This window comes from Calidris pugnax, unplaced genomic scaffold (genome assembly GCF_001431845.1).
Source record: "Calidris pugnax isolate Ruff unplaced genomic scaffold, ASM143184v1 scaffold13, whole genome shotgun sequence".
NCBI classification, from domain to species: Eukaryota; Metazoa; Chordata; class Aves; order Charadriiformes; family Scolopacidae; genus Calidris; species Calidris pugnax.
Window position 1 is genome coordinate 11,788,174 of NW_015090810.1, and position 26,010 is coordinate 11,814,183.

Here is a 26,010-nt window from a genome sequence, read left to right on the forward strand (position 1 = left end):
GGCGGGACCCGCCGCCCGTTAAACGGCCAGGGAGGGGGGTGTGTCTGCCCGCGGCGCCCAGCGCCTGCCGGCCCGGTGGCTCCTGTTGAGCTGCGGTTTAATTGTTTTCCTTTTTCTCTTTTTAAATTTTCAGATTTTCAGGCGTCCCGCGAGGCTGGCGGGGACGTTCTGTGGCAGCTCCCGACAGGGTCTCAGGGCGGGAGCCGCCGCCGTTCCCCGCGGTGTGTGCTGTCGCTTTCCGTGTCCCCCGCACCGCACGGCTGGGGAAGGCGGCGCCGCGGCGGGCACGGCAAGGTGCGGCGCCCGGCCATCCCCCGCGGCGCCGGGTCGCTGCCGCCCCACCGGCTGGCACCTCTCAGGGGAGCCGGGGTCCCTTCTCTCCCGTTAAAAATAAAACTCCCTATTAGGGGCGAAGGCGAATTCCTTCGGGAAGCTCCTGCCGCAGGTGCCCGCCGGCTCTCCCCAGGCAGCGCTGCCAGGTGGGAGGCGGCACCGCCTCCTCCCTCTCTCCCTTCTTCCGTCCCTCCCCGCGCCGGGCGCGAAGCCGCTGTCCCCTGGCGGAGCTGGCCATGGCGACGGGCCGCGGACGGGCCCTGCGGTTGTACGGCAACTGCCAGACGCCTCCGGGCGACGCGGCGGCTCCCCACGGTGCCGGTGAGGTCGGGCCTGCTGCCGCCGCCGTCGCCACCCCTCGTCCCGGCGGGCCCAGGTAACCGGTCTCCCTGCGCGGCCTGAGGAGAGGCCGCCGGGAGGGGGGACGGGACATGGAGGGCGGACTGGGGCTGTGCCGCCCGAGTGCGGCCTGCGAGCCCTTTTTGACCTTGTCCGTGGGGATGGTTTGTTGTTTACCCCAAACTCCTAGTGCTTCTCTGTGAAACCTCGTCCACCCCTCTCACGCTGGCATCCTGCTCTCAACTTGCCACACCTGAGGCCTGCTCCCTCAGGGCCATGGCCTCCCCTCGGTCCCCCTGGCCTTACGGAGGAGGATGGCTTTGCGGAGGTGATGTGCCTTCCTGTAGGAATCACAGGTGTATGGAAGGCCTGGGTTAAGGCGCTGGTTACTGGATGAGTAGTGGGGCTTAAACTCGGCTGTGGGCTTGATTTTGGAGGAGGTAATGAGGTATAATAAGCAGTAGCCTGCCAACAAACTATTAGTTAGCTTAGTGGCTAGTGTGTGTATACATATATATGTATATATATACACATTCATGTTCAATGTAGTTAGGCCTTTGTAATAAGTGGGAGGATTTAATTGTGGAAGGTGTGATTAGCTTAATTCTTAGAATACAGGTTCAGCTTCTGAAAATTTAAAGCACCAATCTTGGACCAAAGTTGAGAAAGTAGTCTTTTCTCTTCTAGGCCATTTGTACAACCTGGGGTTCCATAGCTGTTTCATTCCCCCCCTTTCTTTTTAAGCTATAAATGGATTGGATAATACCTTTTTAAAAGACTTCTGAATTGTTAGGTGAGGAAAAGAAAGGGGTGTGAAAACAGTGTTGTTGTTTCTGTTTATCCCCAGGTACGCTTTAACGTTTGGAAAAGGAGACAGGTTTTGTCACTACTTAAAACTTTTTATATGTTCTTTGAAATAGATTTGTTCCCCGACCAGCAAAAAAAACAAGTCATGTTGCAATTACTGCAGGGTGTGAAAGTGAAAATACTGGTACAAAACTGAGTCCCACAAATTGAAGGCTAATGAAATAGCAGTTGAGTTTGTGCCACTATGCCAGAGCATCTTGGTTGTTATTAAAAGTCTCTAAAGAGAGGGAGTAACAACTCTCATCAATTTTTAACTTGGGCAGGCAAGTTTTGTCAATGCGGTGTAAAAGCATTTTGTCAATACTAATTTCAAATCTTGGCACACACAACACTTCTGAAAAATAGTTTTGCAATTAATTTAGTGTTGTTTCTTCATACCTTGAGAGTATTTTTGTTTTGGAAGATGCAAAAATCCAATACTGTTTTTGAAGTGAAGCTTACAAAAGCAGTACAGACTGTGTCAAAGTTTTCAAGGCACGTGTAGGCAACATTTCTCTTACTTCAGAAATTTCTTCCTGGAGTGAAGAGGAAGGGGGATGCAAGGAGTGGTTAAAAAAAGAGCAAAAGGGATTGAGCACAGGCAATGCAGGTTATGCTTGTAGCAGGTTGTTGCAAAATCCAGGATTGAGCTCCTGATTGGAATTATTCTAGTAGCTGGAGTCTATGTAGGTATATTACTGTAGGCTGTGCCCAAATTAGGTATCTTTGTGCTTTCAGCATAGATAGGTGGCAGAATAGCCTGGGATGTTCAGGGCTGTTTAGCCTGCTGCTGTTGAACAGGACTTGTGTCTCTAGGTGTCTAAGGACAGTGTCTCTTAAGTCCCTTTAATGGCTCTTGAGAAATGCAGTTTGTTACAGCCTCACTTTGTCATCTAAGTGTACTGCTTGATAATAACACATGAGTAAAATGTTTGCTTGACCTCCAGGGTGAATTTGATACACAGTTGCTTTTTTGTAGTTGTTAATTTTGTTAATCTATTGGGGATTGGCACCCAAACTGAAATGTGCATGTCTTTTTGTGTTATGCTTTTAACAACAAAACTTCAGGGATTTCTTTATACATAGCACAGTTGACAATGTAGGGCAGAGTTGTTCTTTTCTTCTGCTTTTTATTTTTCTTTAAGCATAAACAAACCTTAAATCAAGAACGGTGTGCATGAAATGTGCTTGCTACCCATGCACTTTTAAATTAGATTATTTTTTTCCCTCAACATCAATTGGTTGCTTAGAAACCCCAAGCTGGATTAAACAGGTGTTGGAAAGTTAGTTAGCAGTACAAACCATCACTAATAGAGTGTATGGAGAGCTCTGATTGCTCTGTAGCATCAGTTGGTATGAAGTGTAAGGATTTGATTAAAACTGAAATTCCATCTGAATATTTCTATGTGGTTTAATGACAGTGTTTGTAATTACAATTTACAAAGTTCAAACTGTCAGAAGACTTTGAAAAAAATGTGCAACCAGTTGGATTGTAAGAATTTATTTGTTAGAAATATGCAAATTTGATTTTTTTTTTGTAAGAGAAAGTAGTTTGTGTCCAAATTATTATGTGCTAATGAGCAATAAAACATTGATACCCATCTTGCCTGTTGAACTATTACTTATCTGCAGAGCTGCTAGCAGTTTAGCAGGGGAAAATCTGAAATGAGACTGTTAAGTCTGTTTCCAATATGATTCTGTTGCATAGTCAAGGGAGTTCTTTTTGAGCCTTGTCAATTTCTGAGAAAGTTGCAAGGTATTGTTTTATTTACTATCTTTTAATAGTTTAGCAAAGTTGGATGGCTCAAAAATGCCTTTGGAGTAATGTTGCAAAACAGAAGAGTAATCAGTGAGTTTAATTTACTGCAGGGCCCTATCTGGAGCTTGATGATGGTGGCCACAGTGGTGCAGCTGTCTCTCATTAATAGATCACTAGCTGATTGAAACTGATTTTGTGGTGTGGCACTATTTCCTTCTGACTACTGTCAGAGATTAATTATGGGTGAGACACCTATGAGTTTAAATCTGGCATCTTCCTGATGTCAGATATATGAACTTGGTGATAATTGTTCAGATTTGTGAACTGATAATGATGAGTTACCATGTGATGTGTTCCCTGAATCCTATCTCAGTTGAGACGTGGTATCTAGTTGTGCCCAGTATGCTTATTTCTTCATTTTGTGATGGTGTGACTCTGACTCCTAACAGATTTTCCTTTTTAGAAATAGGTCAAGGAGCTTGGCTGCCAGGCCTGGGGAACATTTTGAAACTGTAAATGCTGGAATTAGAAGTCTGTATTTGGCGCCTTCCATGAAACCAAAGTCTAGATTGTGCATTGAGAGGTGAGTATGTCTTCAGAAGTAGGCCATTTTTTGACTGCTTACAGTTATTATGTTTATACCTTGGAGATTTCTGTATCAGATGTTCTGAGTTGAAAAGATTCCTTTCCTGGCCTACTTTGTGATTCTATGTTGCCTTCTAATGTTTTCAAGCATGGTTTTCCCTCACCTCTTTTTCTAAGTTCATATGAAGTATGTAGGTTTTCCAAATCATATAAAGCCTTTAGCAACTCCTTTGCAAATCATGGGCTGTGATGGTCCTTAGGAATAAAAATTGCTACTCCATTACTTCAGTAGTTTGGAATTAATAGGGAGGTTTAGGATGGTGGAGTGGGATGAGGGGGAGGGAATAAAGTGGCTGCTACATATTTGCTGCAAGGTAAATGTTTCCTTCCCTGTTTGACAGTGAAAGGACACTTTCAATATAACTGTTGAATTCTTTTTTGCAAATCTGTTACGTTTCTACAAAAACCACCTAAGAATATGTTACATGGAAGATCGAAGAATTTTGTTTTATACATTTTTTTAGCTTCCTGTGTAGTCATTTCTTTGTTTTCCATTGTAAGGCAGTGCCATCCCATATGCTGTTAGTTTGGTGTGAAAGACAATATAGAAAAGAAAAAAAATTCCTTTCTATCAGCTTCCTTCAAAGAAAAAATATTATGGTTGGAAAACCTACTGTTCAGAATTCTAGATCAAGCATATTATTTTAGCTTATTTGCAGCTTCTTAAAGGATCATTTCTAAATTCTCTCTGGAATAAATGCAGTAACTGCTTTTGGGTTAGAGTGTGAGTTAGTTTGCATAATAACTGCAAATTTTGGCATGGTTGCCTCTCTGTTAGTACAACTAAGATTCTGAATCTTAATACAAAACTTGGAGTATTGGCATTATTATGCTGTGCTTGAAGGCTATATGCTTCTGGAATCAAGTATTATAAATCAAGTGTTGTAAATGACACAATAGTAAATGGACAAGAGACACAGTTGAGGTGTTGACTTTCACAGCAGCTTGTATTTTCAATGGTGATTTTAATGTTACTATACTTTCATGCTCCAAAAAGTTAAGAGTACAAAATATAATTATTTTTTTTTTAACTCTGTGGACTTACCGGATACTACTTGAAGGGTATGACGTTTCTGTCTGTTAAGACAAAAATCATGGTGGCTCATCTCCAGGTTATGTTGTGCTTTCTGTACTCAGGCATTTTGGGCAGCCTTACAGATCCACAAAAATATTGTTATCAAGATGCCACACAGCTCTTAGGCTCTTATTCTCAAGTTCACATCTTTTGTTGAAATGAAAACTGTGAGACCCCTGAGCACACGTGGTTTGAAGATTTCAGGAAGTAGACCATGAACTCACTGTTTGACTAGGACATTTCTGTCCTGCTACATCCTGAGACCTGACACCAGGTCAGGAGGAGAGTGAGTATACGCAGTTCTGGGAAGTGCTGGTGGTTATGGACTGAGTGTTAAAATCATGGTACAAGCTGCAAGAAACTGAAGTTGAATGAGGTAGTTTCATGTCAAACGGGGTTAAAGGTAACTAATGAAAATACAAACCCATAACTTTTCACGTAACTGTGAATTCAGTGCCACTTGAATAGGTTGTGGTGAATTGTTTTAAGCAAGTGTTTTAGATCAAATAGACAAATCAGAACCCAAACTCTGCATACAAACTCTTTAAGTGAGGGGTTTTTGGTGTATTTACAAGCTAGTAGTTTCCATCTCTTTTGTTTTGTTCTGGTTTGGGATTAAAATTCTTTGTCATCAAAATTTCTGGATTTTGCAGGCAAGTCTAACGGTATTTCTCTTTCTCTTGTTTTCCAGCATGCCATCAGAAATGCTGCTGAAGATATTTTCCTATTTGGATGCTGTGTCCCTGTTGTGTGTTGGTTGTGTGAATAAGCACTTCTATCATCTGGCCAATGACAAGTAAGGAAGAGGGACACATAAGTGCTAGTCTTAATTATGCAGCAGTTGAGTTTATCTGAATTATGAGTCTTTCTAATTTAGTTTCACTGGTGCCAGAGCACTGATGCATGTACCTACTGGCAATTACTCTGCTGAAAATGTACTGCATAGCTCACAGTACAACATGTTGTCTGGAATTCCAGCTGTGCAAGCCCTGTTAAGTTTAATGGAAGTTACGAGGTGAAAACGAAATAGTGTTTTGAAATGTTACTATTAGCATTTATTTTATTGTAAAATTTGTATATATTGGTTTGTATTCACATGCACCTGCACAGGCATTTTGATTCAGGTGATTCTTGGTGATGTGTAGCCAGTAGCTTTGTAGAATTGTCATAGCTCTCATAATTTTGAAGTCCCAGTTATTTAGCTCTTTCATCAGGTTTTTGCAGAGGCCCTGATTTAATCAAGTGGTTCACTGGTGGATTTTGTCTGTTGCTTTTACTGTCAAATTTTGGTCCCTTCTGGATGAAAACAAAATATGGACACATTTTTTGTAAGTAGTTGCTTATATAGGGTTCACAAATTGCTCCTACAAGTATCACGATAATTTTGTGAGTGGATCAATTACCTAGTTGGTACATGATAACTAGGATGTCTGGGTATCTTTTTTTCCTAGGATTCTGCTGCGTTAGTGTTGTTTAAATGAGAAAGTTTCTTCCTATATAGGAAGTTGCTGCACCTGGTATTCACAGATTTCTCACTTCTTTGCCAAAACTTGTGCAGTGAATTGGTTAACATTGGCATTGACACCTTTAGAACTGATGAATTTAAAAGGAAGGCCATAATCCAGATTTATTTTTCGAGGCTGTCAGCAGGTGCATATAGATAAAAATGCATAGTTGACACAAGTTATATATCTTAATATGCATTTTCCACTTCAGGATAGTAAGGTAGGATAAAATCATTGTGGCTCTTCAAGGGAGGCTGATTCATCTGTCTTCATCTCAACAGTGTGTCTTTCCATTTTCTAATCTTGACAGAGATTACTGGATGTGCATAAATGGGATTCTGGGAGGAGATAATTTCCTTTATCTAGGAGACGGACTGGTTCAGTGGGACCAGGTCACTTCTGCTGAATTTCCGTGAACCTTCTTGAGTCCCTGAATCTTTTGGTGAATTAACATAAATTTTAATTGGAGTTCCTGCATATCTCTCTGGCAAATCTCACCTTGTTTTTTAGGCAGGATATGTTTTTGAGGATATCTCTGCTGTCCTGGATGTACAGGATGCTGTCCTTGATGCAGCAGGACCATCTGTCTTTTATTGTGATATGCCTGTGCTGCCTAATGGAGCAGCTTTATATACCTGTGCAGCCTAATGCCTTTGTCTTTGGGCTCTTCAAATAGTATCTGCACTTCAGTGGTTCCTTGATACTGATGCACTGATGTCTTCAATTTAACTGCTGAAGGGGTGGAAATGTTTCTGACCCTCGCTTTCTGTACACCCTCTGCCCCAGCACGTGGCATTATTCCAGCCTTCCTGTCGTGCACTGTGAAAAGCTCGCAGAGATGGTCTGAAAGCCTGAGGGTTTTGATCGCCAGCAGAAAGTGCTTGTATAAGAGCAAGTGAAAAGCCAAAGCACAGGGGAAGATGTTTTTGCCTTGCCCAGATCTTTTTGCTGTTGTGCTCAAGTGGTGACTTCTTGGACTGATTTCTCATCTGCTTGCACGATGCTGTTTTGGGAGTGGAAGAAGCAATATGTAACTGAGAGTGAGTAGAAGGGTGGTAGGTATTGGTGGCAAGTTGGTCTTCATTCCACTTACATTGCCTGGGACTGTACCTTGAAAATGCAGGAAATACCTACTACTACCCCTGTTGTTTCAGCATCATGCAGGCAGATGCTGACTATCTCTCCCCATGAAAGAAGGGATTTCTGTCTTGGGAGGGGGTTTCTAGTTAACAGGAGAGGGTTCTAGGAGGACATCTTGTTGGACTTTTCAGGTTGAGTACGACCAGTTGGATGATGCATGGCTCAATTTCCCCTGATGATGGTGTGTCAAGGGCATCTCTCCTCTGTTTTTGTCATCCTACAATTCTTAGCTGCTTTGGAGTTAAATAAGAATTTCCTCCCTCTATCAGAAATGTTTTATGATATCTTATAATGGGGTTTTCTCTTCTGGTCTCAAAATTACATCTTCAATCTTTGTTTTACTTATGGGATTGTTCTTTATGTTCTGCCTTCGCCCCCCCACCTCCCCCATACCCCCGCAATTTTGGTGAAAGGAAAGTTGGAAGCTCATGTTGACTGTGAGCCCCCCTTTACCAGTCATAGAAGCTTGTGCGTGTTTTAAACAGCTTTGACTCAAAAATGGCTGTGGGAGTTTGTACATATATCTGCAGAGCAGCAGGCTGGAAGGTTTTTGCAAAATTCCACAGTATGTTTGCTTCAGTAACAAAGAGCTTGGCTTTGGGCCTGTGGGGACTTATTCTCAGCAGGCGATGAAGTGAGAGTGGTTTTCAGGAGTCGGAGGCAGTGTGGGATGGATTCAGTCCTTGAATGCTTTAATGCTTCAAGGAGGGGAAAAATGCATTACAAAGCACGTTGGTGTAAGTTTGCCTGGGGATAAGCGAGGACTGGTGAAGGTAATCATGCTGATAAATGGTAGAGACTTTCTCTTGAGAATTTGTTTCTGTTGCTATTAATTTTCTTTAGTGCAGTTGTGTAGACTGTGTAGCTAGTACTTAAAATTAGAAAAGTTATTGGAAGCCTTTATTCACAGATTGCTGTTTGAATTCTTGTAAATTCTTGTACTCAGTATTCCCTGAACTGCTCTGAATTCCCTAAAGATACTGGGATGTCGGGGTGGAAATGTGACCTCGTATTTTTCCTAACAGAAGAGAGATGAACCCATCATTCCTGTTGCATGTTTCTTTGATCTCTTCAAAAAGACATTTCTTCTCTGAAAGTGCAGAAGGGATTGACGTGACAGTGGTACCACCACCAAACATAGGTGATTCTAATTGTCCTCTCCCACCCCACTTTCAGCTGGATCTGTGTGAGAAACTTGAGGAGTCCAGGCTGTCTTTGTTGAGTAAAAGCTATAAAAACACTTTTTCCACTAGCTGATTTTGTGTGAAGAGGATGCATCATTATCTTGGGGTTGAATTTTCAAAAGTAACTGCTGAACCTTAATCAATTTTCATTTGAGTGTCTGAGTATGGCTGTGCTGCCTCTGAGCTTCATCCTGGATCCTGTATGTTCACACAGACAGACAAGATTTACTTTTTCTCTGTTTCCTCCCGGTAGCTTTCTCTGATATATGTACTTCTTTGTTTTGTTGGCTTTTTAAAAAAAGAACTGCTTCAGATTTTAAAATCTGTGAAGGCAGTAGCAGCATAAAGTAGAGGAAGGCTTTTAAAAACCACATACTCAGGTGTGCTATTAAGAGGCATAAAACACTGTGAGACTCCCAATATCTGATGATCCAACTTTCTAGAGCACTAGTCAACCATATTGTGTATATGTAGTTGATAAGTTTATCAGCCTTACTGGCATATTGTAAGAATTAACTGAATAATTTCCCCCCCTGCCGTGGTAGAGCAGAAAGTTGTAAGTGACTCTCATTTGGTATGTATAATCCAGAACAAGAAATGTGCTCAGAGATTCCCTATTCTTTGAGATAAGCTAGTAAGCCCATGAGAGATGCTGACATCTAGCATCTTTTGGTTCCTGAGCCTTTGTGTGTGCACTAGGGAAACTGGCCTCATATGAGTTGTTGGAAGGTCAAAATCAGGAAGAGTATTAAACTGTGCCTTTGCATTTTCTTAACTAGTTTCTGGTCTTCTGTAAACTTAGATTTAGATTAAACCCAGTTTGCTGATAATTTAGGACTTTATATTTTTCTGCTAACACTATACTCAGTGGTGGCTGAGACATGCGTATAAGAATAATTAAGTAACTATCCTTGAAATTTATGTGGTTTTCCTCTTTATTCTGTTTTAATTTTCAGTGGAATCTGGCTGAAAATCTATTCCAGTTGTTTTCGACCAAAAAAGACAATTTGGAAAATGAAGTCTGAACAAACAGAAACTGCTTCCTTGGACTGTACTGCTCTATATGATAGAAAGCCTGGGTATTGGAAGAAAGAATATATCTTCAAACAAATAGCTGCTGTCAAAACTAGAGTAACGCGACTTGTTAAACCTGTAGATCCTTATACAGGTCTTCCATGTAAAAACAAAGAAGCTATGAAGTAAGCAATGCCTTGTCACAGAAAACGTTTAGTTGAGAACAATGTACAGAATATTAATGGCTTTGGAAATGCTGGGTGGGTATGGAAATAGAGCTATAAAATGTATATCATAATGGGAAGATGCAATGATAGCCTCTAAATGACATAGCCTGAGAAACATAAGTAGCAGTTAGTAGAAATTTAAGAATTCTGTTGGAAGCATAGTTTTAAGTTTTGTCACTTTGATAATTTTTTTTTTTTTTTCCCCAAACACTCCTCTCCCCTTTCAATTCCTAAATACCAGAGCCTCTGGCTTGAGTTGGATAATTGTTCTAAAGGACAAAAATGGAAAGGAACATGTAATGGAGAAGGCAAACCTGTCATTTAAGGACACATCTGTTACTATACTTTGGTATAGTACAAATTGGCCATGCTTAGACAACCTGACAACCCTAAAACTATTTGGAGTTGTGCCGTTGCTTCCTGACCAAAGCAGAGATCTCAGCAAGAATGGGTGAGTTTTAACATAGGATTCTTGGGGGGTTCTGGTGTAGCTGGTTGATAATGTGTCTGTAGGAGCTATCTAAAAATTATCAAGTTAATTCTTCCTTAGAAAGCCTCTCTGTAGTATCTCTTCCAAAGTCTCTGTCCTTCTTTTCATTGGTAGAGCTTTTTTAGCAAGAAATAGGTATAATCCAGTGAGTTATGACATCAATTCATAGGTTAATGTAGCTACTGGCATGCAAGATGCAGACTGATAGGTCCTGCCTTGGAAAGCTGAACCTAAGGCTTAGATACAAACGAGCACGAAACAAACATGTAAATCTAGGAGACTTTAATGTGAGACATTTGCATTGGAACAGTTCTTATATGTTTATGTGGCTACAATCAGGTAATCTATGTTACTAACATTTATTTTCTGTCTGTTAGATGTGTATGTGAATTTAGGGAACTTGGGGTTTGGCGATGTGTACAATATAAGTACATGCATATAAAAAAAAATGTACAAAATAGTAAAAGAAAACTTGCAGGCAGTTAATGTATTTGCTTCACAGAATCATAAGTTGTTAGAGCTTGTGAATATACATGAAGGTAATGATTTCACAAATATCAGAATGTTACTCAGAATGTTAAGAATATAAGGAGCTAGTGTAGGGACTTTGGGAAAGTCCCTGTATTTATACCGTCCTGCCTGCCTTAAAGGTGGTAGGGGTTGATGTCCTATCCCTGCCCCAAATCTTACAGTTCAAGGTAATGTGACAAAGTTCTTGTTGGTTGCTGCCTCCCCAGCAGTGTGTAGTGATAGGTGACACTGCTGTGATGCTTTTGGGAAATCTAGGAACAATTTTGAATATAGTAAGAGGCTAAGTCTGTGAAAGGTTTTAGAAAGAGTTATTTCTCCATTCTGAATAGGTAACACAGACTCTGCTTTCTGCTCTTTTTTTATGTATCATTAGCCAATAAGAATGTCTGTGAAGTATGAAATTTAGTTAAAGGGTGTTATGGAGCTAAATTGTTTTAGTTGCAAGCAACTAAAATACTAGAAAAGCTTCCTTTAACAATTTGATCCTTTCCTTGGAAGTTTGCTTCTGTGGAATAAGAATTTATCTTTTTTAGTAGCTTGCTTCATACTCACAAATGTTCAGTGATTCCATCTATTACCAACATAGTATTAAAAACAAATTATAAAGTAATTCTGTGGCTGTTTTGAAATACTGGTAAGCATATAAGTTTCCCTTCATTTTGTTTCTTTTCTTGTTAGTATGCTGTAGTTGTTCAGAAGTAAAGTTCATGGCTATGCCTGCTGAATGCCTTCAAAACCGTTTTTATCATGTGCTCTTGGTCAGACTTCAGAGTGAAATTAGGCTGAACTTTTACACAAATAAGCAACAAAGTCTTGTTGCTAGATTCTGTATGTTCTTTTCAAAGACCTCGTCGTCGTTCCTTAATTGCTGAATACCATCTTGCTAACCTGACTGAAAGTAGTGTAGCACTTGGTGCTGATAAGCTTGTCCAGCTCTTCAGTCTGAATCCAGGACTCTTAGTAGGACTTTGGAAGGTAAGATAACATTTTGTTTCAATGCTTTATTATGACTTGAAGAAACAGATTCTTTTGCCTTGTATTTTGGGATCTGGGGGGGGTTTGGTGGTGGGTTTTTTTTTCCCACCTTCTTTTTTTTCTTTGGATTTTAAAAGATCTTGTCTAAACAAACAAGAAGCAAATACAGGTAGGGACAGCTAGTTGACAATTTATTGTATTCTAAACAACTGTTGCAGGAGTATCTACTTTTCAAAAAAATCCACTTTAATTAAGAGAACAGTTATGAATCATAGTATATTAGATACTGTACTGTTCTTATTTCTGTGTTAGGTTGTATTTATTTTGCAGTCTTCACATGCCAGAGTTCGATATCCTAAAGCCGTTTTAAATAGAACGTTCTGAGGAGAGAGATGCTTCTTCCCCTGACTTATGCCTTGCCTTGTCCCCATCACTCATAGTGATGAATTCCCACAAGGCATCTTTGCTAGTTGTTTCCTTTAACCTACATCACCAGGTACTCATATCCTGCTCCAGCAGCAGGAATGCTGTAAATTGTGCTCTTTTGGGGATATTCAATTCTTAGTATTAAGTGTCGAAGTGAAGGGGTTAGTCTCTGTTGGCTATGTGTAGAGATGGATGTCTTTAGAGAGCAGTGCAGAACATCTGAAGTAGACTTCCTCTCTAAAGGAATCTCTGTCTTTGCACTGAATACACCTGGACCTCGGTGTCTGCCTGAAGCTCCATGCAGTTAGGTGCTATGGAAGCCTATCTCAGGTGTTCTGCTGTTGGTCAGAATTCAGAGGTGGCAGTGGTCTTAGCTTAGCTGAATAACAGAAGTTGCCAACACTAGTAGGTTTTACTACCAAGGACAAGTTATGTGGGCATTCTGGATAGAAAAAAAACTGAGAGACTCTAAGCAATTGATAAATCTGTCTTTTATAGTTGTAATTTTGCACTACAAATGTACAGAAGTAGTTAAAAAAAACAACAAGGGTTTGGGTAGGGCATGTAATTTTCTGTTTGGTAACCCAGAGATGAAATCAGTGGTTGCCCATTTTTCAGAACAGTACTAGACTGCTGGCAGTGAATAATTTTGCTATTGACTTACATGTTTGCAAATGTAGAACTTAGAAATGCATTTTTCTTTAGAAAAGAGTTCAAATCCTAGCATTCTGTGTTCTTGAAGTAAATAGATATCTTTGGCTGTGTTTAGTTCTCACACTGAGCTCTGAAGTTTCCTTTGAGCTATATAGGCCTACAGAAGTATGCTGTTTTTCAGGAGTATGTAATCTGGTGAAGACATCTGGGGTTTTACTTTGAAGCTCACTATTTCTATTGAATAGCTCTGTATTCCTCAGTGATGATTCTTTCTTTGCAACTAGTTCCTTACTTATGAAAATAAGCTTGATGCTTAGGTATTTAGTAGCTGAGAGTAAGGCCTGTTGGACTCTTTTTAGGTGTTCAGTTCAAAGTTGTAAGTAGAATCTAGAGAAGTACAATTCATGGAATGCTGTTGATAAACTAGCTATGCCAGGACAAAAGTTATCTCCTTTCCCCCATAATATAGAAATGCTGTGATCTTTTACAAACATTCTGTATTCTTGTGAAAATACAGTAGCAATTATAGGAGTCCAAGTGTTAAAGCAAACCATTATTAACATTATTACAGTAACTGGCAGAGTAATAAGCAGCAGCATTTATCTATGAATTTTAATGCTCAGGAAGACTGTGTGAAAAAAAGTATTTCCAGATGAAAATACGTCTACTTTAATTAACTTTTCAGGAGAAAAATGAAATTGCTTTTGTTATGATGAGTCTCCATTATCATCAACTTCTTGAGAGAAGCACTTTGGGTTCTTCTACTGTGTAAGTTTTGGTTTCTCCTTTATGAGTAATAAAGATAACCTTTTGAATGAAGCTTTGAGTTTTACAGTTAAAATTGGCTGCTGGTAAGAGGTTTATATTTAGGCAGTAATTAACTATTCCTGTTTAATATAAACAACAGCTACAGTAACTATATATACAAAGCTGTAGAAGTACTTTCATACTAAAATGTTGCCATTGTTATGCTATTAAGGAGATAATTTAGTCATACAAGTGTGCTAGTGCTTGCTGTATTGAGAAAGTTAGAAATACACTGCCCATACTTCTTCCCTTTTCACAAGCAGTCTTTTTATTCCCTCTTCCTATCTGAAAGACCTAGAAAAGAGAGAGAAATTTTAGGGAGTAGGAAAATAATCTTTAGTTGTGTAAGAGGGGAGAAAAAAATTCTAGGAAACTGGTAAGGTGCCTGCATTTATTTTTCAGTCATATTGAAAAAATAGCTGGATTTCCTGTGAAGTATTTATGCATATTGCAGTGTATAATGTAGTACCTGTTTATACACTGTAAAATGTTTAAAAAGATGGAGTTTTTTTTAGCTTTAGAGGATGACCTTGGGGATTTATTTCCCCCCCAGCCCACCCCCTCAACTCTCTGCTCAGATACTGTTTTATCTACTGGTAATCTCATGTGCCCACTATAACTTAGCATGGCTCTTTTCACACAGAATGTAAGATTTAACATCCTCTTCCCTCATTACCAGCTAGCATCCTATCTGGGAGCTGCTCAGTTGCCTCTGGGATTTGGGCTCTTATGGTCATTTGTGTGCAGTTGTTTCTCTTTTAAGGTTAGGTACAGGCAAAATAATACAATAACTGCTATTCCAGAGAAGTTTGTAGCTAGTTGGCTTTTAGATTTATAGTTAAGCTGATTTTTTAATTTTTTTTTTATTTTTCCTAAACAAATCCATATTTCGGAGTTTAACAGATGTACCTTTTAAAGTTGACTGTCATTATTTTCTGCCTTTGGCTAGGCTGGACAGGTGATTACAAATATCAGGCACTGTATGAGACGGCTTAAAAGAAGTATGAAATAGAGATGTTTGATTTTCGAAAGCATTAATAAAGAAGAAAAGTTGTATCTTCTAACAATTTTCCCCCTCCTATAACCTCTCCTGAGATCACAGAATGGTAGGGGTTGGAAGGGACCTTTGTAGATCACCTAGTTCAACCGCCTGGCTGAGTCACCCCTCCCAGTTTTGTATAATCAGCACACTTGCTGAGAGTGCACCCTATAACCCTCATCTAGGTTGTTGGTGAATATGTTGAGTAAGACCAGACCCAATGACAAGATCAGTGTAGGACTGTTTACTATATCTGTTTCTATTAAGTCATTCCCCCTTTGCTCAATCCTATCATTATTATTGCTTTTAAAGTCAATATGCCCTTCCACCTCATAAACCTGTATTGGATGATGTTGACCCAGAATATGGACTGCATGACTACAATCTACATCTTGATATGCACAGTGGAAGCTGTACCTACCTGTGTGGAACGTTCAAGAACCTCTTCTGCAGAAAAGGTAGAGTTGACAGAACAGTAATGTCTGATTTTAAAATGATCCCTGCTGGTATATTTTCCCTTTTATATCCAATATATCTGTTATAAGGGGAGAAACTGAAATGTATTTTTAAGAGTAAGCTGTCCTTTTGTTCATTGTGTGAGTTCTTTATATCTGCATGGTGCATTGTGTGGTGCCATAAGCTTGATCTGTATGAAGTCTGTCCACTATTAAATTGACATAGTGTCAGGCTTGAGATATAGGATTGGCAGCTTGGCTGGATGTTTTCATTTGGTTCAGTGCTGAGTTAATAACGCAGTGGCACAGCTTTTGGTGCAGGTTGATGTTCCTTCCACTTGTTTACTATAAAGGAAAATAAGTTTGTCCTTGTACATTTTGGAGACCTATTTCTGTAGAATTCTTCCTAAATATACTTAAAGTGCCTTGACAGATTAAATATTTAAATATATTTCTAGAAGGTACTGTGAACTTTAAGATTTATAGCTAAGTCAACTTAAGGTTGCCTATTCTGACATCCTTTCATTGTGTAATAAACAATTTCAGTGATTGTTTTTGTGCTGCTTTTTTCAGTTCTCAGCATTTCTTTTAATGAGATATGATTGGCTATTCTTGTTCACGTACAGCCCAACTTAATTCTAGTAGGGTTTTGCAAAGTATATGGGTATATTCAACACAGCCCTGCCTGCAGCTACACAGCTGTCTTTCTGTCAGTAGAGACAGACTAAAATATTAAGCTTTAAATTAAAACATTAACATTAAACACTTTAATTATTTCTTCCCAGTATTTTCCTGATAACAGTACTAATGAGCCTTCTGTTCATTTCAGGAAATACTGTTTTTAATGAAGACAGTAGAGGGCACTGTTATCAGGCTTGAGTGCTTTTACAGTGTTAGAACAGATTTCCTCATGACTTTTTTTTTTTCCTAAATTTGTGTTTGATGACTCCAAGAACTGTCATTTCGACTGTAGCCTTGTGCACAGTGTGGCGTGTTGCAGTCCTTTGAACTGAAACGTACGTGTTTTCAGATTCCCAAAAAGCTCCAGGCTTAAAATAAAGGAATACTTATAAGGGTAAAATTTCAGTGAAATTCTATCCATGTAGCAATAGAAATCTCTCCTGAGGTGTTGTTCAATACAGTAGTCCTCTTTATACCCTCTTCTGTAAATTGGCCAGAGGGTTGGGTTTTTGTTTAGGTTTGCTTTGTTGTTTTTTTTTTCTAGGTGAATGTCATGTTTTGTTTTCTAAAATGAAAATTATATGCTCCTAGCAATACAGTTGTGTAAGAGAAAGCAGTATGTGGCACACTTTCTTTGTTGGCATCATGTTTTTGCCGCTTAGAAGCTACTTCTGTTAAAGATTAAGCTGATGTTTATGCAAATAGTAGCAAATGTCCAGGAGCTACAGTTGTGATGCCGTCTCACTTTGCTAGTTAGAGAATCTGTTTTATGATCACGATTGTTGTCTGAACTGTTTGGGCTTTGTGTCCTTCAGCTGTGTGACAGCCGCTTGAGTCTGCTCTCACAGGACATCAACCAGCTGAAGCTATGGGTCTGCAGGCAATAAGCTCATTTGTCATCTACTCCCTTCTATGTACTTGCACAATAATTCCTTTTGGAAAATGCTTGCCTTCTTCCATAATTTGTGTTCGGAAATGATGTAGTGAGGCAGCTTATGGCTGGCTGCTGTGATGTATCTTCACGGTAATTTGTTGTTTACTTTGCTCTTTCTGGTAAACGTGGTGTTTCTGAATGTGGCCAACAGTGTAGGTTTGTCCAAGCCAGTTGTATTTGATGGTTTGCAGTTTGTTTTCAGGCTCCGTTCTAATGATGCTCTTTGTCCCATTCTCTGGGAGGCCTCTGAAGCATGGAGCTCTCCGTCATAGTAAGAAGTCTTGCTGTTTCTCAAAATTCTCTACCCAATCCAGATTTATTTTAAATTATGAATGTGACGTGCCAATGGCAGTTTCCACAACCTGAGACACAGATCAGTTGTCAGCTGTTATACTGGGGTTTTACTTATTTATTTGTTTCCATTAGGAAATTGTAGACAGACACTCCTGGATCCGTAGGGAATGCCCATTTGTTATTCTGCAGAATAACTGTTTTGTTAACATTTAGTTTTATTTTTGTCTGCTTTTTGTTAATGTTCATTAATGTTGTGCTTCATTTTGCTGCTCTATTTTCAGTTCTTTCTGCAAAATTCTTAACAATAAATTAAAAAAGTTATATAACACTTCATTGAACCAAGTGGATAGAGTATATGGCTTCAGATCTTTTTTTTTTGTTATTAATACTTGCACTGCAGTAACTAGCTGTTTTGCCACTGTGTTTTAGTTGTTTTTTAGCATTTTATTTTATGCTCCTTCCATTTAGAAAGAATTGGTAATATGGTCTTGTTGACAGATAGTGTAGGGTGAATATGCTAAATACTTTCAAATTGAATTGAAAGTATTGAAAACTTCTCTTGTTTTCAGGAAGCTGTGACAGGCTTTTCATATGACTCACAGAAGCCATCTAGCATTTAATAAACATTCTTGAAATGTATTTACCCAGGTTTTCCACTTTTTAAGCATAGCTTTGTAGCCATATGGTAGTCTAAGCTTGGCTTTTCATTGTTATTCTGTGTTGTGATGTGTTGTGCTTGCAAAATATAATGGGGTGATTTTGGTGTGTTTAGAGAGCTTTTGAGATTTGTTTGTAAAATATCACACCATGTATTTGAAATGTTTTTGCTTGACCTTGAAGATTGATTTGCAAATTTAAATGACCGTTTCAGCATGGTAAGGTTGGTTGTTGCCATCAGGATTAGTGCTAAGCACTGCCTTCCCTGTGAAAATAACAACCAAATTGCAACTTGCAACAAAGGCTTGGTTAGCAAAACAAACTCGCTTGCCTGGTAGCTAAAATAAGTGCCTTTGAACTATTGGGCTATTTGTTTCCCCTGAGAATGGCTACATGATATATGTTCTCTATATTGGTAGTCCCTTTATTTAAAAATATTTTTTCCCTAAACCTATACTGATTAAAGGTCTGCTTTGCTCCTATATGTGTCTTGCATAAACTCTGGACTATAGATATTATAAAGTGGGAATGAACCAAATTCTAGATCAGACTGAAGAAATTCCTTTCCCAGTTACTCCCTCTTAGTATGGTTAATATAGCTTGCTCTGCCCTTTAGTTTCCTTTTCTTATCCAACTGGGGTGAGGAAGGGTAGATTTCAGTACTTAGCACTTCAGCTTCTTGCTGATTTCTAGGCATACTTTTTCTTTCTTCTGGATATGAAGACTGCAATGGATCCTTTATATTTAAAAAAAATAATTATAAAGACTGAATTAACTAACTCATGAATAATTAGCCTTCAGATTCCTGACCTGTGTCTCCTATTTCCATTCTGGCTTAAAGTTAAGAAGTATTAGAAATAGGGGATTTATAGCTTACACTTGAGCCAGGTGACCCGTCTAGCAATGCAGCAGTTAATGCCATGCAATAGTGGTGATATCCTGGGCTTTGTTAAATTGTTAGCGGTATGGTTTTTTTAATCTGTTTTTATTCCAATAAGTTTTTCATTTGTTTTGAATGAGAGGAATAGCTGCTTCCATTGCACTCTGAATTGCAGAAAACGGAATAGTCCTTTGGAATAAGTGTTTGTTGACTGATGTTGTTTAAAGTCTCTTGAATAAAAGCTCAACTTTTAAATGAGGACTTTCAGTGTTTGCTCAGCTTGACTATCTAAAATACTTTTATCTTGAATGAAATCTTGTCATTTGATTTGATTTACTGAGATTGGGAACTGAACCATTCAGGGGGGTATTAACTTAATACCCTTTTTTGCACTTTGAGCTGGATCCTGAAAATGAATTCTGCTTATGTTTTCCTCACTGAGTTCACTGCAAGGACAGTGGGTATCACTGTCTGGTGTGATGCATTTTCCTTCAACCATACAAAATAATTCCTGGGCATAGTCATGGTGGTTTCACTATATTCACACTCCTGTTCCAGACAGGAGTCCTGAAAAACCTGCTGCTTCTGTCCTCTGTCATATATGGGCTGCTTCCTCCACACAGTAAGTATTCTTTGGACACCCTGCTTGTGAATGATGTCTTTCCAGCATTGGTTTTTGGCCAAGCATCTCGTGGGAGCTGCTTAGCCCCAGCATACCAGTTCAGAGAAGTTTTCTGACTTCTGTATAAACTGTGGGCTCCCTTTCTCTGACACTTTGCCTCCAGCTGTCTGCCTTCAGCAGCCACCAGGCAAAGGCTCTTGCTGCTCTTGCATGCAGGCTTTACCTTTTTAACTTAAAGCCAGCCTTTCCGATGCTGCTGATTCTGTCTTCAACCTCATGCTGCTACTTGGGCTTGATTGAAGGAGAACCACAGGCAAAACACTTCTCTCCCTTTTCACTTGCATCTTAAAGCTCTACAAGCCTCTTCAGTTATCATCTTACCATCTGGGGCCTGCCAGTGGATCCTGACAAGCAGTATTTTCCTGGGAATTCCTTCTCTCTCTCCCTGTCTGTTGCTTGCAAGTGCTAGATACTTAATTCCATTCCTTTCTTATTATTTTTTTTTTCTTTGAATTATCTAGGATTTTCGTTTGCTTTTTTAAGAGAAAAAAAATTTCCTCTTGTTCAAGGAAATTTGTTTAAGGGATGTCCTACTAAGAAATCTGCTTGTGTCACAATATGATGCATATTTTTTTGTAGTCAGAGATCTTGCTTGTTGTGATGTATCTCAAATTATAATGTAAACCATTGGGACTCCCTGGTTAACTTTCCTGCTATGACAGCAAGGGAAAAAAGAACAATTAAAAAAAGTTGATCTGTCCTGGGAGGAGAGGAAGACATACCGAAGGAATATGTATATGTGTAGTAATAAAATAAAATTTAAAAAATCACAAAGAAATCTTAATAGTTCTGTCAAAAAAAAAGTGAGACTTTGGAAAGCTATTTAAAAAATGAATAAATACATAATTTAAAAACTTCATATAGGCATACTGCTTGTCAATTTAAATGATGTAGTATCCTTTCCAGGGAGGACTGATAGTTACCCTTATCCCCCAATGTACAGGGTTATTTCAGTTACCAGTTAGGGCAGAGAAGCTTAAAAAAAAAAAAAAAAAGGGGGGGTGGTATTTAGTATATTATGTTGAGCTTTTCTTTTGGGGCGTGGGCACTGATGGAGGCACTGGGGCATGAAACTTAAATCCTTGCATAAGTTGTTCAGGTGGCATTCAGGTTTTTATACTCAAATATACAACATTTCTTTTTAGCTGCTGCTTCTACTGTAGATCACAAAATCAAAGCCCTAAACTGCAACTTAATGTGCTTGATATGTAAATATTGGTGTATGTCAGGGTTCCTTATTGGTGAGTGGGAGGAAACTAAAGATTTGAAGAGAAGTGGAAGGAACATTTACAGTGTACTTGGGCTCAGTTTGATTTCTAGTAGTATAATGTTATGTACTGTTAATATTTTCAGGTGACATTGCAAATGGATATTTGAGGCTCACAGCTGTAAGCTTAAAGGATAATACGAAGCACCTACCTCTTACTGGGACACTTGGTTTATCCTGGGAAACAGATGCATTTAAAGGAAATGTAAAGGTCAGTCAGAAGTATTTTTTGTTTCTGTAAATGCTTATCTCAAAGCAGAATTATGTTTATGCATCCTAAATATGCTAATTGTAAAAAAAAGAGATTACATGACAGGCTCATTATGCACATGTGTGACTGCAGTGCTTTCCACTTGGCAAAGATGCTGTGACTGACCAGCACTGCTTGGCAATGCTGGACAAAATAAGTACTGCATATACCACTGCTTTTTGTGGGGTTTTTTGTTTGGTTTGGTTTTTTGGTTTTTTTCAGACAATAAGTCTTGAACCCCTGGGGAAATACTCTGCAGTTCTGTTGTAGCATTTATGTGCAATGAAAGTTAGAAACTGTTGGGGAATGTTAAAATGCCGATGGACACAGGCAGAAACTACAGTCCGCATTCATCCAGTCAGCACCTAGTTCTTGAGTCATGTACATGGGTCAGCTGGATTAACTGTCTGGTTTTTTAGAGGAATTCTCACTTGTTCTCTTTTATAAAATTCCTAAAATAGTTATTTTGAAGAAAGTTTGAGAGTAGTTCTGTAGATTTTGCAATCTAAATGTACACGTTTTAAAATGTATTTCAGCTGCATAAGTATTTCAAGAGTACTGAAAATTCTGATAAATGTAACAAGCACTACTGAAAAAATATATAGTATAATACTTGATTTCAATCTTGGCACTTTGAAAACCGTAAAAATTAATAAAACCATCGTTTCTGCTAATTCGGCATAAGTGTGGAATGGAGTACTGTTTGCTAATATAATATCTTGCTCATAGGCAGTCACTTATTTGTTTTATAGTTTGTAGTTTCAGCCAGATTTCTTATGCAGTGAGGAATATAAAAAATATCTTAAAACTTACCTACTTGTATCTATTGGGAACATCAACTACAGTTGACCTTAGATTACAGTTTCCATTAAGTCCTCCCTCTCTAATTGCTTATAGCATTTTCATTTTTTTCATCAGATTCCTTGTTTGCATCGTAACAAGTTTGTTCCCTTGCATTTTTCCTCGGTTTGTACTATACTTTTCTGAGTTAGGTGTTTACTTTCAAAAAAAATAGCAAAACCTTTCCCTATGTGTTTTAAGAAAAATACTGTGTGTTGGTAACTTGAAGGAATTGAAGCTTAATAGAAAACGCTTTTACGGCAATTGTTTGCTATCTTTCTCTAATTGCCTTAGATGTTCATTGAGAACCGTAATGCAGAATTGGTGCTTTTTTTGAGACTTCTGAAAAATGTTAGACTTTAATTAGTTTAATTTATTTATATTGTGTATCCCATTAATCTTGTTAGAACTATTTGCATGCTTAAAATTAGTGGGATCTTAGCACGTAATTACAGAATATGTTTCACTTGCTTGAAAAGCATACGATAGGAGGTAGGAAATCTTGCTGCTGTGTTGGGCAGATACCAGAAAATTAAGGCTCTGGGGAGACCTTATTGTGGCCTTTCAGTATATAAAGGGGACTTATGAGGAAGGCTGAGGGAGACTTTTTACTGAGGCTTTAGTGACAGGACAAGGGAACAACGGTTTTAAACTGAAAGAGGGTAGATTCAAATTGGACATTAGGAAGAACTTTTTTTTTTTATGATGAGTGTGGTGAGAAACTGGAACAGGTTGCCCAGGGAAGTTGTGGAGGCCCCATCTCTGGAGATGTTCAAGGTCTGGTGGGATGGGGCTTTGAGCAACCTGATCTAGTGGGAGGTATCTGGGTCCATGGCAGTGGAGTTGGACTGGATGATTTTTAAGGTCTCTTCCAACCCAAACCATTCTATGATTCTATATGATTTACAGCTGCTTGGCAGAATTTTTTCTTCCATTAAAATAATGATGAGTAGCTCATAAAAATCTGGTAAATGAGCTGTCAGAGGAAACAGAGAGCTATGGCTGTAGTCTTCAGTTTAGCTCTGTCCTCTGTGCTTACAGCATAAGTTATACTGAATATTTGTTTCTAGGAAAAAATAAATAATACCTTTTTTTTTTAAACCACTCATTTTGTGGTGAGAGATTGCACATGTCAACACACAACTGTGGTTAGAATTCAGTTTGGTTTTAAGACAAATCTCTAAAACCGTTAAAACACGTGAAGGCCAAATAAATGAGCCATGGCAGCAAAACATGCTACTACTTTTATTTTATTGGAATTTTTTATTTTATTTTAATTTTTTCCCAATACTCTAAGGGGGAAAAAAACCAGTTTTTAGGTAATTCTGGGTATTTTTTATTAAAAAAAAAAAATTGCGGAAGTACAGATAGTTGGAAATGGAAGAAAAAACTCCCCAACATTCAAGGCCACCCTGCTTTAATTTTCATAATTGGCCTTTGATATACAAGATGTCAGACCAGAAAACAGTAATTCTTTGTTTCAAGTAAATTTGTAGTTCATGTAAGTTATTAAATGAACATTGGATTTGGTTTGAATTTTGTATTTTCAGCATGGTCTACAGTAATAAATTTAGGAAAACTGTATGTTTCACGTTACCTCTTATGTTTGTGCCATCTGCTCTGTATTGTTTGATTGAAGTACAGTAATAGTGAAAGAAATGTTAAAGCAATGGAAGCACGTTGTAATACAGTGAAATAAAGCATTGCAAATTAATTTTTTGGCATGGAATATGTGATGGTTTTGCTTATGCTTTTGGAGCATGTGATACTTCTAGAATTAATGCAGTTATACAGCATAATTAAGATAATCTGATTTGTTTAGTGATTCAGAACTCATGAGAACAGGTAACAGTTGATATGAACAATGACACACAACCCATACACTTTTAAGGCACATTTGAAACCATCAGTTTGCAAGTGCTGAAGAAATGGCATCCTGATTTTAGCATTATAAAATGATGTAATTGTGTAGTGTTGTAAATAAACATTTTCAAGAACTTTTAAAAAGAAGAATTATTTGGAAGGTAAAAGATATATTAATCTTGCATTTTTTTGGGAACTGAAGCTTGCAGCCATTAAAAAAAATGCTCTATGCCTTTTGTTTATACCTGGCACAGAAGGGTAATTGTGTGTGTACACTGTCTCCGGGGTGGTCTCTTTGAGTATCTTTACAAACGTTGCTGCATTCATACAAGTTTAGCACTCGAGTTTAAACTTAGAAAGGGTTTTATTATTATTTGAATGGTAAGGTAACTTTATAATAATTGAAAAACAAAGATGTCAAAGGCTTAAAAAGTGTTCAAGAAATGTTGTCTGATTTAGGTTGGCAGTGCTACCTTGTGTAGTACAGTTTTTGATGTCTGTCTGTAGGTCGCAATTTTGTTCTCTAAATATGTATTTGTTGCTTTGCAGTAGTCAGTGGAGCCAATTACATCTTGAGTTTTTAGCCTTCCTACCAAAAATTGCTCTCTGAACCCTTGATACTTCTCCTAAAATCAGGGACAGACCTAGTTACTGTGTCATGGCATAGGGAATTGACATCTTCTGCTTGTGTTTGTAGGACTGCTACGTGATGGATGTTACTCTCTTGGATGAAACTGGAAAGCCGTTCTGGTGTTTTAGTGCCCCAGTCCACATGGAACTGTCTTCCAAGGCCTCCAGCCTTTATGACTACATGGGTCATATCTATACCACAGACTATGCAGATTCAGAGGGTAAAGTCTGTGTTGAGTTGGTATGGTTGGAAGAAACCAAGGAGTATTTCATAGTCAATTTGGTGCTTTATATAAGCACCAAAAAAGTAAATAACTGGTATGGAACAAATTACTGACTTACTTTGGTCACTCATCTTCTTGCTTTAAAAAAAAAAAAACAAAACCAAAACAAAATGAAACAACAAAAACCACACTAAACTTCTGATGCTTAAAATTGATACCAACAAGCAGGACTGTTCCTGTAAGCTTTTCAGTAACAAGTTCAATTGCATGATTTTTTTTTTTATTGGTTTGTAAGGGATTGAAGAGATGTTGATATAAATGAATGTCTTTGTTCAACGTCACATGGTTAATCTGTTTCTGGTTCTGGGTATATTGAAATTATTTTTAGGAATGTTTTTCTTTATAGATAACTGTTACTATGGTAAATAAATTGACTCTTGTGAGAGCCATACTGTGAAAATGCCTTACCTTATGTAAGCTCCACTGACTTTTATGCCTAGTAAAACAGCATATGTGCTATTCCCTTCAGATTTGTTAGAGGGTTATTAAATAACAGGTAAATAACAGGTTTTGACAGATTTTGTTAAATGCAGAAATACTTTTTTCAGAAAATATTTCACTTAAATGTGTTCTAGTAGGTAAAAGCAGGAAGTCACAGATCTGAACAATATGGCAGTTAAGGTATTAAGAAAATCACATATAATATCTGTTATGAAATGTCTTTAAATTCCTCTTTGTTCTGTTTTCCCATGCTCTGACTTTCTGATTTGAGGCTGGGTACTCGTGTCATGCATTGCCCTGTGAATAAGTGTCCCAATTATCGGCACAGCTGAGCTGGTGTCTGCTTTTACTGAATGCATGTAACATTCAGCTGTTTTGGAAACAATGCATATCTGATGCTGTTTGTCTAACAATAAGTATTCATATAAAAATTGAATGCCTGTGCCTGATCTTTCCGGTTCCCTGAAGTAACTTTAGGGCCAAACCTTCTACTCTCTGTATATAAAAAAATGAAATGACATGATGTTGGGACTCCAGTGTCATTGCATTGCATGTTACAAACCACAGCAAATTTGTGTAGTTTCACAGTACTCTGTTAAGAGAAAAAAAAAGAACAACTATATTGTTGACTTCTGTGACTTTATTAAGGTAGTGATTTCCTTAAAAATAATTTATTTATTTTCTTTATTCACTTAAGTACATTAATTCGTTCATGCAAACAATCGTTATGTATAAGCACTTGTGCTCTATACTAGAGAGACAGTAGGAGACCTACACTACAGCAATAGGGTTGTTTCTTAATGTTACTTTTAAAGATAATAAAGTTATGGCTGATTTGGTTCTAGTTTGACTTGTATAACCTT

At 38.3% G+C, this 26,010-nt stretch overlaps 1 protein-coding gene across 1 annotated transcript; it reads left to right on the forward strand.

Moving 5' to 3' along the window:
• Positions 1-103: 103 nt before the first annotated feature.
• FBXO15 (F-box protein 15) lies at positions 104-25,991 on the forward strand. Its single transcript, XM_014938728.1, has 10 exons — positions 104-709; positions 3,741-3,860; positions 5,689-5,793; positions 9,783-10,025; positions 10,309-10,518; positions 11,934-12,063; positions 13,829-13,911; positions 15,302-15,447; positions 20,926-21,050; positions 24,490-25,991. The coding sequence occupies exons 1-10, from the start codon at positions 570-572 to the stop codon at positions 24,757-24,759; spliced, it is 1,572 nt and encodes a 523-aa protein (XP_014794214.1). The 5' UTR covers positions 104-569; the 3' UTR covers positions 24,760-25,991.
• The last annotated feature ends 19 nt before the right edge of the window (positions 25,992-26,010 follow it).